This window comes from Lonchura striata, chromosome 8 (assembly GCF_046129695.1).
Source record: "Lonchura striata isolate bLonStr1 chromosome 8, bLonStr1.mat, whole genome shotgun sequence".
Lineage (NCBI taxonomy): Eukaryota > Metazoa > Chordata > Aves > Passeriformes > Estrildidae > Lonchura > Lonchura striata.
In genome coordinates this window covers 31,098,845-31,114,416 of record NC_134610.1, presented here as the reverse complement: position 1 = coordinate 31,114,416, position 15,572 = coordinate 31,098,845, and the positions used below count along the sequence as shown (strand labels likewise).

General features: G+C 38.2%; 1 protein-coding gene across 1 annotated transcript in view; it reads right to left on the bottom strand.

Annotated features, from left to right (window-relative positions):
* Positions 1–590: 590 nt before the first annotated feature.
* COL5A2 (collagen type V alpha 2 chain) overlaps positions 591–15,572 on the bottom strand; it is a 97,138-nt gene continuing 82,156 nt past the window's right edge. Inside the window, exons 38-54 of the mRNA XM_021531409.2 lie at positions 14,701–14,754; positions 13,829–13,936; positions 13,668–13,721; positions 13,414–13,467; positions 12,186–12,347; positions 11,982–12,089; positions 10,987–11,094; positions 10,785–10,838; positions 10,351–10,458; positions 10,198–10,251; positions 8,828–8,935; positions 7,905–7,958; positions 7,108–7,215; positions 5,372–5,663; positions 5,029–5,216; positions 3,063–3,287; positions 591–2,216 (exon numbers count right to left, since the gene is read on the bottom strand). Coding sequence (XP_021387084.1) covers positions 2,070–2,216; positions 3,063–3,287; positions 5,029–5,216; positions 5,372–5,663; positions 7,108–7,215; positions 7,905–7,958; positions 8,828–8,935; positions 10,198–10,251; positions 10,351–10,458; positions 10,785–10,838; positions 10,987–11,094; positions 11,982–12,089; positions 12,186–12,347; positions 13,414–13,467; positions 13,668–13,721; positions 13,829–13,936; positions 14,701–14,754 — 1,986 coding nt within the window. The 3' untranslated portion in view covers positions 591–2,069. The remainder of the gene's footprint in view (positions 2,217–3,062; positions 3,288–5,028; positions 5,217–5,371; positions 5,664–7,107; positions 7,216–7,904; positions 7,959–8,827; positions 8,936–10,197; positions 10,252–10,350; positions 10,459–10,784; positions 10,839–10,986; positions 11,095–11,981; positions 12,090–12,185; positions 12,348–13,413; positions 13,468–13,667; positions 13,722–13,828; positions 13,937–14,700; positions 14,755–15,572) is intronic.

The following is a 15,572-nucleotide window of genomic DNA, read 5'->3' as shown; positions in this document are numbered from 1 at the left end:
AAATTAACCCCGGAGTCCCATATTTATAGAAATTATTTCATGCCAGTAAGAAAGAAATCACAAAGTTCCTGCATGGGCAGTAAAAGCAAACAGATAACATCAGCATGACCCTATCATCTTCCCAGCCCTTACCTCCCCTGCAGGGACACACATTTGGACAACCTAGAAACCTGCAAAGCCCCTGCCCCTTCAGAAGGGGGAAAGGGAAGTTCTTGCCTGCTTCACTACAAATGTAACTTTATGTCTTGTCCAGAAGCTGTCTCCTCTCAGTGTTAATTCCCATTGCCACTAGGAATTGGCCAAATCACATTTCACTTTTGAATAAAAAATTCTCTCTGGAGCATCAAACAATATTATTTAGGCAGCTTTTCTAGCCTGCTGATTTCCTTCATATAACTGACACAGAAGGTAAAAACTGACACAGAAGGTACTTTACAATACTCCTGTCTTCAAAATATTTCACAGTGCCTTGCAAATGATTTATGCAAACAGCAACCAAACAACAATTAAGTACTTCTATTTTTAATTTCCTGGGAATGAACTGATATGGAATGAACACACTGGAAGGAGTTTTACAAAAAGGAAACCAATTACAGAGCGAGAAGCATGTATTTAATTAAATGCTTTGCAAAGATACATGAATAAAGCTATGTGCATGACTTTCTTTAGGGAGAGCCCCAGCTGTTTATTTTTTTTAAGGAACAAACAAAAAAACGTGGAGAGCACAGATGCAGCAAAGAAACAAAAAACCCAAGTTTGTACCCACATACTTTACAAAATAAAGCATGTTGGAGGTACAAAACATTCTATATACTGAATGACCAACAAATAAATGCACTGTAACATTTTTCTCTCAAACACTGCAAGCCTAACAGCTAAGCTCTGAACATGACATTGACAGTAGGCATCTTTATTTCGTCAGCCTTCTAGAGAGTCATTTAGCACCATCACTTTGTTGCTTTTTTTTTTTTTGCCCTGCCTATCTCCTATCTTGAAATAACAACAGAAGCATAGCACCTTTTAATACCTAAAAGAAAACCAGGACTATTAATTGCATCCCAACTTCCAGAGATGAGGTAGCTCATGCTAAGAAATGATGGAACTTTCCTGCCTTCACAACTCAAGGCCAGTAAGTCAAATTACCGGTGATGCATATCTGGATGTCAGCTAAAACCAAGGAATTTCTAAACTTTATTAGAAATTGGTCTGATATACATGTGAATGTTCTGCAATGCACAGAAATTGGCACCATATATAAGACATCTGTATAATTTGATATGTAATGGCTTCTTAGGTGGGAAAATATTGAAAAATCAACAAGTATTGGGTTTAAGACGTATTTTGAAGATGAAGGATAATTTAATAGAATTACACAGATACATTGTGAGAAGTGAAATCTAGCCTTAAAAGTTAAGATATGGGACACCCCTACTGAAAACTCATATTTACCCCAGTAATGTTTTTACTCCATAAATTAACCATGGCTATGGATCACTCTTCTGAGCAGACTTACATAGAAAAGTACAAGAAAAACAATGCCAAATTAAGATGTTCTTGTCTGAAGAGATTTTCTTCTACAAAAGATACAGATTTCTGTGAATGGCAGCCACAGGAACACAAACTGGGGTAGAGGGAGCAGGTATGATTGAAATACAGCCAACGGTTCACAAAAGTGCTCTACTTTTCTGTTATTCAGTACAAATCAAAGCAAAGGAAATAATCATTAGAGCTTTTACATAGTTCCACATTAAATCTACCTATTTTGAATACCTGGAAATGTCAAAATAATTTGAAATAAAACAAAGGAAAAGGATTCATATTACTTTTAGAAGGTTGTCATCAATCCTCTTAAAATTGTACTAAACAGTTGGTTTCAATCATTGAAAACAGAAGGTTTGTAAGTAAAATAAATATTCAAAAGGAGGCCGGGCATTTAGAAAGAGCTGTATATACAATGCTGATCCAATATCAGCCATTACTTCAAGAGTCTCAGGATTAACTTCAATCAGTCTAAGTTCATGTTGAATTGCTGCTGTTGCTGGGTAGTGTGTTATATTCCCCCCTTGCTCTTACACAAAGCAAACTGGCCCAATTTCAATTCCAAATTCCTGGTCAGTACTGCCAATGTCCACCGGTGCAATATCGATGATGGGTAAGCGTGCCACGTTCTGCGTTCTGTACTCAAAAACAGTCTTGCCCACATTCCCATTACGTTTCTAGAGGGAAAAGAAGGGAAAAAAATTAAAAATTAGGCCAGGGCTCATGTCAAAACCCGCCTGAAGTGCAGCTGGTGAGTCAGTTATTGTTCAGGAGGGTGTCACTGCACCTTTGCTGAGTCACACCCTGAGCAATGCTGTCTGCACTGCACCTGGGTTATTTTGAAATGTCTCTAATGAGCAGATTTATCAGACTGACATATCAGGGCTGATTTTTCTCTTATGCTATTAAATTCTTCTCTGTGTGTTAATTTGTCTTTGTTAAAAAACTACCCTACCTTATATCTACAGTTAATAATGTGTGCCTTCACCCAGAATTGTGGGTTTACTTTAAAGCACAGAACACTTTTTTCAGGTGCAGGATTAGATTTAGGAATATTTGCCAGTATGTTGGTCTTGGCTGAAACTGCTTTTGAACATGAAAAAATCTACTACTTGCTGGTTTCTGTGCCCACCATGAAATTTTAGGGAGAGTTTTCCTTTCCAGCTCAGGCACAGTACCAATAAGTTTCCTCCTCAGTACTGCTGCAATAATCTTGCCCATCTGGCAGACAAAAGTTTGTGTGATTCCACCCACAGCTAAACAAGTACTGGGAAATGCAAAATGCCAAGATATGTATCTCAGTATGCTTACTAAGAAGGAATTTGCAAATAGCCAGTAAATAGTGCAGACTTGTATTATGTGAAGCTAGAATTATAACAAAATCCCACTTTTATCAGTTATGTCTAAAATTCATTATAAAATCCTGCAAAATTTTAATTAGTTCCTTGTGTAGGTGTTTTCTCTAATTCAAGAGAGAAGTGAAGATGTACAGAAGTGCTTTTGGGCAAAACCCCCAAACTTACAGAGCAGCTGTCATGCAGAACAGTGTATCTGAAGCGGCTGTTTCCCTCTGCCTTGATCTCCAGGTCATTGGCCCCTTTCAGAATCACAGCTTTTTTCAGGTTCTTCGTCTGGTCATCCATGTACCCAACACTGTTTTTGCATAGGTAGGTGATGTTCTGGGAAGCTTCCTTGGATAGGAGGCGCAGGAATGTCATCTGAGTGACAGCTGTATCCCCATAGACAAACTTTGGAGATAAAGAAATGGGTCAACTTACAGGACACTGAAATTAAGAGCTGGTGAATTTAGAAACATCTGCCATTATTGGCATCTTTCAGACATGATTAGTAGGAGCCCTATTACACCCTAAGCGTAGTTTCTTTAGTAATTTGCTGCCAGTTGAGGACAAAGAAATTTACATGTTCTGCAACAGGGAAAATTTTGGAGAATTTTGATCTTAATTCTCTGCAACTGAACAACTGCCTCATTTCTGAAAGGGATTCTTACATTAAAATAGTGCATTAGAGAAACCTTGAAGCAGGTAAGAAACATCAAGCACAGAAAACTCTTTTATAATGCACCTGATATATTGCCAATTTATTAACTTGTTTTCTGTAGGGTTTGTATTCTATTTAGAAGCAGAACAAACAAAGTTTGACTATATGGGACTTATAAACAAAGTTTGCGTATGGGTCTTATCAACTACTCAATCTGCACATGAGTTTGAGAAATGTTTCAGGGAATGTCACTGTTTCTATAAAAAAAAAAGCAATTTTTCTACCAGGAGGACAAATTCTAAAATTCCTTCATTATTTTCCCCTGTTCATATAGGTTTCATTTTACTCATGGTTTACAAATCATTACAACATAAAAAAACCAGTCAAGAATTACTGAAAGTTTATAAATTTCACTGAACCGGTGAAGAGAAAATCTTATTCACTGGTAGTTTCATAATGTATATCTTGGATACATTTATTATTTAGAATCCATAAGGGGTGCACTTGACTATTACATGCCTCATACCATTAGCTGCCAAATCTGACAGTGTTTCAAAAATACTGAAATATTCTTTTTTTAGTATTCCTGAAGATAATTTGTTCCTCCAAAGAGCAGCTGCCTTACAAACCCCTCTGTGTAGCTCTGCAGGCAGCTAAACATCAACTGGGATGTGCTGGGTCTTGGCAAGGCTTCCTGAATTTAGTAATAAATGAAAGCATCTCAAAAGAGTAATCAATATCACATCTGTTCTCAGCTGTTAAAGTTCTGAACTGTTTTCAGTAATCCAGTTGATAACAGCATTATTTTTCACAGACTAAATACTGAATTTAAAGATAGTAATGCTCTATGAAATAACATTTGAAGATATTCTCTGTACTTTTGATAAACTAGGAATAAAAATGGCAAAAACTAGTTAATAAATTATATACTTTGCATAGAGTAAACTTCTATTATTTGTCAGGATCTTTAAGTATAATTTTAGAAGTTACCATAGAGAAAAAACCCAGCAGATAGGTGAGTGAAATTTTATCTGCCTAGAGACTGATGGATTAATCATGGATCAACTTGATCATATGATAGCAATCATACTTTCATTTAAAAAAAAAATTATAAACTTTTGTAATTTTTAGCAGTATGGTGTTTTCTGAAAGGAAGATTAGAATTCAACTAAAACAACAGGAATCTGGATTATGTATCAGGGTACAGTTGTTTAAGGAAAGGATAGACATTTAGTAAAAGACTGATAGAGAAGCTGATGTTTTTGTCCAGCAGTGCTCTCCTTTAGCCAATCCTGCATTAGATGCTCTTGCATTTTTTCCTAGCTATTTTTTATCTTTATTATAGGATACTAACAATCAATTGGCTATAAGCCAGTCAATCAACAGGTATAATGTGACTGTAGCAGAACCTGCTCAGAGCAGCAGACGAAGTTCCAAACCACAAGGCAACAAGTTTCTCAGAAGCCAATTCTTAACAGTAACTATATTTACCTGTGATCCCCTGTTCATATCAAGGCCATACCAAATAGGCTTTAAGTCAGAGGACTTGCTGGCCCACCATGTTTTGCGGGGCACAGTGGATGGGTTGGCAGAAATGCAGGTCTCCCCAGTTTCCATGTTGCAGTACACTTTTATAGCATCTTCAACACATCCTTGGTTAGGATCAATCCAGTATTCGCCTACAAAGAACAGAAAACGTGACTGTTAGATTACAAAGGGTTTTGAAACAGCTGGGAAGACATAAGCAGAAATAAGTTGCAGCAGTGCAAAGCAGTGACCCATGCTGGACACGAGGCAGCCTCAGAGGGCAGAGAGCAGAGGTGTGAACACGCACCGCTCCTCTTGGAGGGGTGGCACAGCTTCAGGTCATCACAGGTCCTTGCTGGGTGCTTCTTGGAGCCGTCGGGGCTGCGCATGGTCTCGATCTGGCTGCTCAGGGACTTCAGCGTGGCGTGGACTCCTGGGTCTGTTTTATTGTGGTCATCAGGGGCTGCTTCATCTTCAGTAAACTCTGGTAGTGGATCCGCCATGGCATCGTCATAGTGTCCCATGATGTCACCGATGGCAGCAGTGAGGTGGCCTGGAGGCCCCGGAGGACCAGGAGGACCAGGCTCACCTGGTGGGCCCTAAGGTTCAAAACAAACAGGCAACAGAGGTCCAGTAGAATAAATACTATGCCAAATGACAGCAAAGCCTGCCACCAAAAACCCCCTCAAAACTTCGGGGCCAGTCATTCGAAAGCACAGGGAATAATTCAGATATAAAGATTTCACCTTTCAAAGAAAAGGGATAAGAGATAAGAACTACATGTGAAATATGTATTCACTCTGCTTCATGTCCTCTCTGACTGCCTTAATGCCTTGCCCAGCTTTTTATTACTCCTAATTTTAAAACCAACAGCTGGAAAAAGTCTCCAAGGAATGCCCTCATTCCCTTTGTTAAACCTGTCTCTCCATGTTCAGATCCCTGCCTAACAACATTATTTCTTAAAATTCCTGCTTTCCATAAGTTGCCTCAGGATCATTTTCCTGGATGGCACTAGAAACATCTTTATATTAATCCAGCACAGTGCTGAGTTCTCTGGCCACAAAACTCTGGTCTTTCTGTGTGACAGAATCTACATCATCCTTACTTGGCAGAGCAAGTGTTTTTCTGACTAAGTAAATTTTCCCAAATGGTGGGTTGTGAAGTCCTTCTGTCACCATGAACCAGGACACGTGAGAAGATATCTGTTAATAAACATCTCACCCTGCCAGCCCTTCTCTGGCAACACAAAGTCTGTAATGTACCTCCAGCTGAATTTTGATGGAAAGCAAAACTAAGAATATTGGAATGTGGTATCTCTTGTGTGGTTTCATTACACAGTTCATAGAGACTTATTACACTCTTATGCTCTGCCGTAGACTTTTCATACAGGTCTTGGTGTCTGGACAGAAGTGGAGATACTGATAATTAGCAGAAATTCAAATGAAATAGGCAGAATATTAGCACATGATAAACACAGGAAACACCATGTCTTACCAGACAGAAAGTCGGAAAAAACTTCCTCCGTTTTCCTGACCATTATTTTTCCTGACCTCTTCCTCAAAAAAAGCAATATCAATTTTTTAACTCTCCACCTGACCACTCAGATCACTCTTTTCTCAAATTCCTCTAATTTTTAAAATTTATCTTCTTTCAAATAGTTTAACTACAAACTACCTTTTTCTGAGTATTTTGAATTGGTGTATGTGGAACATGCCTGGGGCATTCAGCAAGGTTTAGGACTCTTTCCAAACTGGTCAAAGCAGTTTTCCTCAGTAGTGAATCAGGTCATGGTTTGGTGTCTCTAAGCCTCAGCCCAGCATGAAGGTAGGTAGGTGAGACTGGAATCATCCCAGGTTCAGAAGATGAAAATGAGTAAGAAATTAACCCTTTCAATACAGTTACCCTGGATGTTTGTTGGAGAAATTACCACATTTTATCATTTATCTTCAGCTCATAGATGTTCAAGAAAATAATGTGATGGACTATAAAAAAGAATCTGATTATTTGAAGATAACCTTTTCCCCCATATTCCCATCAATTTACCTCAGGTCCAGCTTCTCCCACAGTCCCTCTAACACCAGGAGGTCCAATTGGCCCGGGTAGACCAGGACTTCCATCTTTTCCAGAAGGACCAACTGGACCTGGAGGACCCTAGAAAATATAGGAGACAGATGGAATGTAATTTAATCATTTAATAACAAAATTTTACAAAACTGCCCATTATAAGCAATATCTTGTCAGGAAGCAATCTGAATACTTGTGTCTATTACCAAACCTTTTAAAATCACCTCTTTTCTTCTTCTGTGAAAGTAAGAAGGTAGTTTAAAAGATTCTCTTCTCAAGTAAATCACCTGAGATAATATAACTTGGCTCAAATGTATAACTTTTTCCTTAACCAATTAAGTGGGATCAGTTCCAGATTCCAGATGCTGTGCAGACTGGAGTAGCTTTTGTACACCCTCAGATACAGGCTCAGAGGTAGATGTAGATGCCTCCCTTGGATGTTCCCAAAGGAACATTCCATTATTTTTGAGTGAATGGGGGATGAGTGGCAAAGCTGCCACATGTATGACTTTGTATCAGCTGCAGCAAAAGTGTCTGTAAAAAGAGACTGCAGCCCTGTAGTCATTCTGAGCTAATATTTTTATGTACAAAAAACTGCACTCATGACAAAGCTTTACTGTATTAAACAAGGTGATGTCTCAGCAAAATATATTAGGGTAATGACCATATTATATCAAAGTCAATAAAAGTCATTGAAATACAAGTGATGCAGAAATAGACATCTGAGCAAGAAAAAAAAAACCCAAGCATAAAAAAACCTTAAAAGTTATACTCACCCGTGGACCAAATGGGCCTGGAATGCCAGGACTGCCCTGTTCACCAACTGGACCCTAAACAGAAGAAATTATCATATCATTGTGCCATTTAGAGCATATTGCTTTAGTTTTAAGGTATTAGTGTGTGATACACACAATTCGGTATGAATAGGATTAAAAGGTACATAAACAATGGGTGGTACCTTTATCTTAATTCCTCAGTAACTTAATAAAATTTAGTGGGTTAGGGTTAGGGTTACTGGTGCTTGGTTGTAAAGCTGTTTCTCTAGAAAAGCCCTAATTTTGAGGTATTTATAATCAGAGTGGCTTGCAAGAGAGTAAATGACAGCTCTGTCACAAATGAAAAGGTAATTTGGGTGTCAGGCTTTTTGTTGCTGCTGTTCCTGTGCATTGAAACTTCCAACATTTTCACAGCACCAGTGAATAAATGTTAAAAATAAAAATTAAAAAAAAAAAAAAAAAAAGCAAGCTTTCCATTATATTTCCATTCAATTGACAATGAATCCTAAAGTTCTTGAAAATATTAGCAAGAGATGCTCTCACAGTCCTTTTGGGATTTTGCACTGGATTCCTTGACTCTAATGAATTCAAACACTGCCAATAAGTTTTTCACACTCTAAATAGCTTATCTCAAACTAGCAGTTTTGTGACCATCTTCTGCTGACAGGTGATTTAAGGGATTGGCCTTGCAAAGGGAACAAGAACAGAACACACATCTTACAACAACAGGTTTACTTCATCATGCAACAGTATTTTAAAATTGCATTAAAAATATTATCAACTACAGACACCAGGCCATTCAAACACTTTGTGTGGAAAAAATAACTAGTTTGCTTTTTTTTTTCCACTTTAAATAACTATGTTCCTGATAGACTAATTAAGTACCAAGCAAATAAAATTATAGTAAAAACAGAACAACTTACAGGAGGGCCAGGAAGGCCTTGAAGTCCAGTGAAACCCCTGTGTCCCTTTTGGCCCCTATCACCTCGATCTCCATTGTCACCTTTGTCACCACGAGGCCCTTGGGGACCCTGTAAATATCAGTGATGAAATGGGAAAAAAACTCCAACCTCAAAACTCCCTCATTTGATTTTAGACACTACACTTGTATCTCCGTAACTTTTAAAGCCAGAAAGATGATGATGTTGAGGCAGCTCCAAGAATCTTAATTTTTTATCAAAAAATAAGTAAGTAATTACAGAAAACTGTGCTGTGCTTAAATATAGTTGTAGCAAATTTACTCTACTTAGCTACATAGCACAGTAAAAAACCCATGGAACTATATTAATGATAATAAATAATTTAGAAAAACAATTTTTTTAATATCAATGTATTTCTTCACCTTACTGTATATGGCAGATAATTTTTGTTAAGGTGATTAAAATATTAAGTATCTCTCACAGACTCATTATGATAAAGCATATTTTCAGTATGAAATCATCCAGACTGCATCTTCACTTCTCATAGCTTCTTTCACCTTCATTATGATTAAAGTACAACTGAAGTTGCATTCCCTAACTACAGACAACAACATCCAGGCAGCACAAATACCTTGTTCCTATTACTGTCACAATTTCATTGTTAGTTTTGATAATTGCAAACTTCTTACACTAATTCAAGAATCATTGCAAAATGTGGCTGCTCTTTTCAATTCTATATTTCTCAGCCCAAATTACATGCTAAATCTCTCAATGCCAGATTCCAAATAGCTTATCTATGGGATCATTATCACTAACTACTCAATAAACTTTACTGTCTCTGAAATGACATCTGCTAGGGACAGGACAACATTGTTTTGAATTTCCCAAGTTTGCAATTAATTTTCTGTTCCAGACTTGGACTGTAAAAGACTTATGTAACATAAAAAAAGAGGAGTTTTGTTTATTTTCCTTTTCAGACTGGAATTGGAAGTTCATGAGTTGAATTAAGGCCTTTTAATGGGAACAGGAGATTGTGTTGTATTTCTGCCATTTTTATCTAAAAACATCCCTTTTTGTCAAATTTTTATCTCCTTAGCCCTTATTTAGACCAAACTCCAGCCATTTGCTAACTCAGGTCCTACCATTATCCAGACAGAAACATGCTCCAAATAAAGAGGTTTCCAAAGCACTACTGGAGTATCCAAATACAAATACCCAAATCTGTGCAGCTTTGCAACTCAGAACTACCTGCACCCACTTGCAGCCAGAACACAAGGTGAAGCCCTCCTTGGCATTCTCATTTGGGCTGAATTCCTCACACATTTTCCTCAGTGGTATCTCAGACAAAACCACAGTGACCATGGGCAACTTACAGGCAAACCTCTTTTTCCTGCACGGCCTGGGGGACCCATTGGACCTCGAGAACCCTACAAAGGTTGCATACAGAAAGCATGTGAGGCAATGCATGAAAACCATACACAATAGTTTTTGATAAACAAAGTATTTTTTAAAAAAGCCTCACTTACAGTTTCACCTCTTTGACCTGCATCTCCTGGAGGGCCAACAGGACCTGGAGTTCCTGGGCCTCCTGGAGAACCTGGTAAGCCTGCAGGGCCAGGTTCACCACGATCACCCTGCAAAGCAGAATTTCAACTGTTTATCTAAAGAGGACTGGTCTAGACCAATGCAACAAAACTGTGGCACTGCCAGTCTATTTTTGAGCAATTGCAACCTACAAAGATATTCCTGCTGCAAGAACTCAAGTTTGAGTTTGTGGAAGCAGATGTTCTTAGCCTTTTAGCCAGGCATCCTCAGCTTTGAGAGGTACTATATTCAAAGCTGGGATACACTTTCAGAACAAGCTCTCCATCAGGTTAACTGAATGAAAAGAAAATCTACAATAAGTCAAGAATAAAATAGGGATGTGCAGAAGAAAATTAAGAAAAGAATATATTCTTACACGTTCTCCAACAGCTCCGTCTCGTCCAGGAGTACCGTCATTACCAGCAGGTCCCTGGAGTTATGGAAGAAAAATAGAACTATTGATTCACCCTGTAATCCTGAATTTCTAGAAGAATTAGAAAGTTGCTCTCCCTCTCTAACTTCAAGTCAAGGAGAATGACCACATTTTTTCTTGCATGCTACAATGCTGTAATACTTACTTCTGGACCAGCTTCACCTACAGGCCCAGTGGCACCAGACTGGCCAATAGGTCCTGGGGGACCTTTGTCACCTGGTGGCCCCGTGGGACCTTGCTTTCCTGGAGTACCCTAAAAAAAGATGACAAATATCATATTAAAATTTCAATCACAAAATAAGGAAAGCACTAACAACCTGCTGCCTGACAAACTACTCATTAATCCAGAATGAAATACCATCTAAATTTGTAAATGAAAAAAATTCCTGATGTTTAAAGAAAAGGTTCTTGCAGAATTTCAATATGTATTTAATATACTTTGTATTTTTAAGAAGTTGCTGATAAATCAGTAAGTCTGATGTCATTATCTGCAATAGCTATGGTGATTTAGATTTTAGAAAAATATAATGCAGTTTGAAATAATTAACATGATTTTTCTGTCTCAACACCAATAAACCTTATTAACCTGGAAAAATTTCTGGCCAACTTTAGCTATAAAGTGACATCATGGATTCAGTGGTAATGACAGATCCTCCATATCAATCCTTTTACTAATTGTCTATTTATTTGCTTGATTTACTGGATCATTAGGCTATCGAACAAATATCTATAAATGCTACATTAATGCAAAGAGAGCTGAAAGTGGCAATTTGGAAGTCTGTAGTTCACAATTTATGAAACAGTGCTTGCAGAGTATTTACTCACATTCAAGTGACCTTTGGGTACCTAAATGAGAGTACGAGGTTGTTTTTTTCAGGGATGAAGTTTTAAGTCAAATAGGAACATTTTAGACAAAAGCCTTAACACTATTACTCATTTTTAATTCAGGTTCAGACTTTCCATTATGGCAGAAACAAAAAGGAAGTAAACATTTCACCTCATGCATCTGCATGAGATTAAGTTCTGTACTATTCTCTCTCTATTCACTCCTGTAACTGAAGTTTTCCAGCTTTCTCCTCATGCTAAGGAGCACTACATTGCAAATCCTACACAGAAATTCCCAGGCTGGTGGTCACTTACTGCAGGCCCTGGCAGCCCAGGCATGCCTCTCTCGCCCCGCTGTCCTGGCATTCCAACAATTCCTCTCTGACCAGTAGTTCCTGCTGGACCAGGGGGGCCATCTGGGCCCTGAAATCCACAGAGGAGGAAGCAGTGTCACTGTCACGTCAGCAGCAACAAAGAGAGCCAGCCTGGAGCTGGTGGAGGGACAGCCAAGGGACATACCGGCTGCCCGTCATCTCCCGGGTCACCCTTGTCCCCAGGGCCACCGGGAGGCCCTGTTGGCCCTCGGTCTCCTACACGGCCATGAGAACCAGGATCACCACGAAGACCTGGGGGACCTTCTTTTCCTGGTTCACCAATAGGCCCAGCAGGCCCTGGGGCTCCCTAAAAAAATGAAAACATATTGGACCCTTTTCTGACCAGGACAATAAAATCCTAAGGACTGTGTTTCAATTAACTATAAATGCATGTTCTGAGGCTAACAAATGTGAATGAGCTAAAAGCTATTATCATCTTTTTTATAATCAAATACATGAAATTAAATAAATATGAAATTATGTCCAAGTTCCACCCATGTCTCCCTGCAATTTTCAATTCCAAACCCACTTACTTAAAAGACACTTTATTTTGCCTCTCTTTTTTGTTTTTTTCTTTCACCTCAAGTATATAACCACTGCTAGAAAACTCACCTTTGCCTGTTCTTTCTAATATCATCAAACTAAAGTCCACATCCAAACTTTTCATTTCCATGATACAAATTAGTGTTTCAACAGACCTTTGTTCATTTCTCAAATACTTTTAAGAAACTTCACGTGTCTATTACATTTTCCATAAACTTCACTTTTGATAACCTTACAATAATTGCAAGTTGTTTTTTTCATCATAACATTAAAAGGCATATGAAGCATGACACAGTTCTCTGTGTGGAAGTCAACTCCCAACTTGATCCACAGCTAGTATTTTTTATAGTGTTTCTGAAAATTTTTGAACAGAGGAGGGTTTGTGTTTGAGGGTTTGAGTTTATTTTAATGGAACTTATGAAAAACTCCACCAATGAGAGAACTCAGTAGAAGTTCTTTCTTTTCCAAAAACTGTTGTAATTTCAGTCACCACTAAAAGGACAAAAAGTAAAATATAGAGGAAAATATAAGTTGGCGCTTTTTATTCCTCCAAGTAATCAAGTCATTGGAGCAATTTGAGCAGCAATTTGAAAAGCTACCTAACCCAATGGAAAGCTTTGGACCAATATCAGGCATTGGACCAAGTTGAAGACTAATGAGCTTTATTTAAAGATGCAAACAATCAGTCACAGAAGTCAGTGCTGACAAAGTGTTCTCTTCAATAGCATCAGGCATAAACACTGGTTCACCTTTCTTGCTTTATTTAACCTTCAGATTGTTGGTGGCCATTTTATAAAACATACCTACTAGGAAAATCATAATTAACTTACAGTAGGTCCTGGAGGCCCCACTCTTCCAGCAGATCCTGGAAATCCAGTAGCACCCTAAAAAAAGTTCCTTTTTAATGCCATCTTTATCAAAAGAAACACAGCACTAGTTACCTCAAATGTTCTTGGCTGAATTAGTGAGTAAATTATATTTACATACTGAAAAAACAAGCTGAGATAAGGAATAATACACACATTACATAAAATTTCTGTATTCAATTATCTGCACCAGGTCTCAACACATAATATCTACTTACAGGTGGACCCTGAGTTCCTCTCCCACCTTTCAGACCAGGAACACCTGGAGGGCCCTAAAAGGACAGGAGAAAGAGAGGGATGATAGTGAACACCCAGAACTTTTTAAATTAACAAGATCAGCCTATGTCACTGATTCTGTGATTATTTTATTCATACTTACTGGAGGACCATGAGACCCAGCAAGACCCTGTGGTCCTGGAGATCCAGCATCTCCTTTCTGTCCAGGTTCTCCAGGTTCACCTTTCACACCAGGCTGACCATCAGGGCCCTATAAGAAAAATTATTTGGAAGAAACATCAGGGAAGGCAACACCAAATCATTCCTAAAAAAATAATTCTGTAGATAATTTTTAAAAAGGTAAAAATAAAAATACCAAGGGTAAAAATCAGACCAGAAAACACTGCATTTGTTTAATGATTCAGCATGGTCTTTAGAAGATCACACATGACATTTTCTAAACATTCTGTGAAGCTAGTATTTTCATTTGAAATACTTTACTTATCTAGCTCATATTTTTCTTCTCTTTAGATATTCTGTTTTCCTCAGTGGCTACAAAACAAACACTGTCTTTTCTAGGCTTTTTTTTCCCATCAAGGGAAGCAGGTGCAAGACTGTGAAAGGGATCCTGAAACAGGATATTTAGGTTGTGGGAAAGCTGAGGGTATTCCAGTCCATCTGGTCCATCACTTTGTTCCAGCCTTCACTACTCATGATCCAAATCTTTGCTACCTTCAGTAAATACTTTTTTACTTCCCTCATTTTAATCCCAAAGGAGAAATATAACATACTAATGAAAATATGAAATCTGGTGAGCAATTACATAATCTTAACAAGAAAACCACTTTTCAAATATCTAGGGCGCTTGTTGGCCCTTTCCTTCCCTTGATATATTGGTGGGAGAAAGAAACAGCTCTTTTTGCAGCAAAAATGTGACTCCCGATCCAGAACACCACAATATTATTCATAATGAAGGAAATGAAGTGTGTCAAAAACATAAGGAAAGGAAACTCATTAGTGTTCCAAAACACATACCGGGGGACCAGCAAAACCAACAGCGCCAGTTGGGCCATTTTCTCCTCGGGAACCCTGGACAGAAAAATTGAAATAACTGTGTTTAATAACCATCATTCTGCAGATAGTATCAGTTACAGTTCAATATACCAGAAAGGATGTTACCTATTTACCATCATAAGTGCCATTATACTTTTGCTCTATTAATCAGAATCAAATGATCTTTTAATCATAAAATAAAGGATGTTAGCTATGATGTTAAAAGCTGCCATGTGTTCAAGACTATATTGAGCTTTCAGAATTCAGAGATGGAAGACACAGGCGAGTATTAAAACAGCATTAGGAAAAATTATGGTCACAACCCACCCCTTCCAGGGATGGCCAAAGAGCATACACTTCATTCAACCTAGCACTCCAATCACACTGGGGAAAAAAAACAGTAGTTCAAAGATGTACTCTTCTATAAGGTCACAACAGGCTTCAACTGAGCTTTCCACTCAACATTTGCTTGGAAGAGAAGCAGCTGAAAGCTGCCAACTCCAACACTCCCTTAAAGGATGGAAGCTGCTCCAAGTTATACTGGAAATAAGAATGTTCTGATTTATGACAGGGACATAATCAATTTCAAGCAGTCTGAAGAATCTAGAAGGGCTGAACCTCTAATTCCCTAATTGAAGTCAACCCTTAAAATACTTCAAATCACTAATGGATGGAAGATGACGAGAGTTACATAACTGGATGAACCAAAGATTACCTCTGCGCATGGCCTGTTAAATATTTGTTTGTGTGCAGTGGTATCTGCTAGGGGCATGCTTTTAAAAACATTGACACAATTACAAGTGGTGGCACAGTTTCAGGAGTGAGGTAAGTGAGGGTGACTCTATATAAAGTTT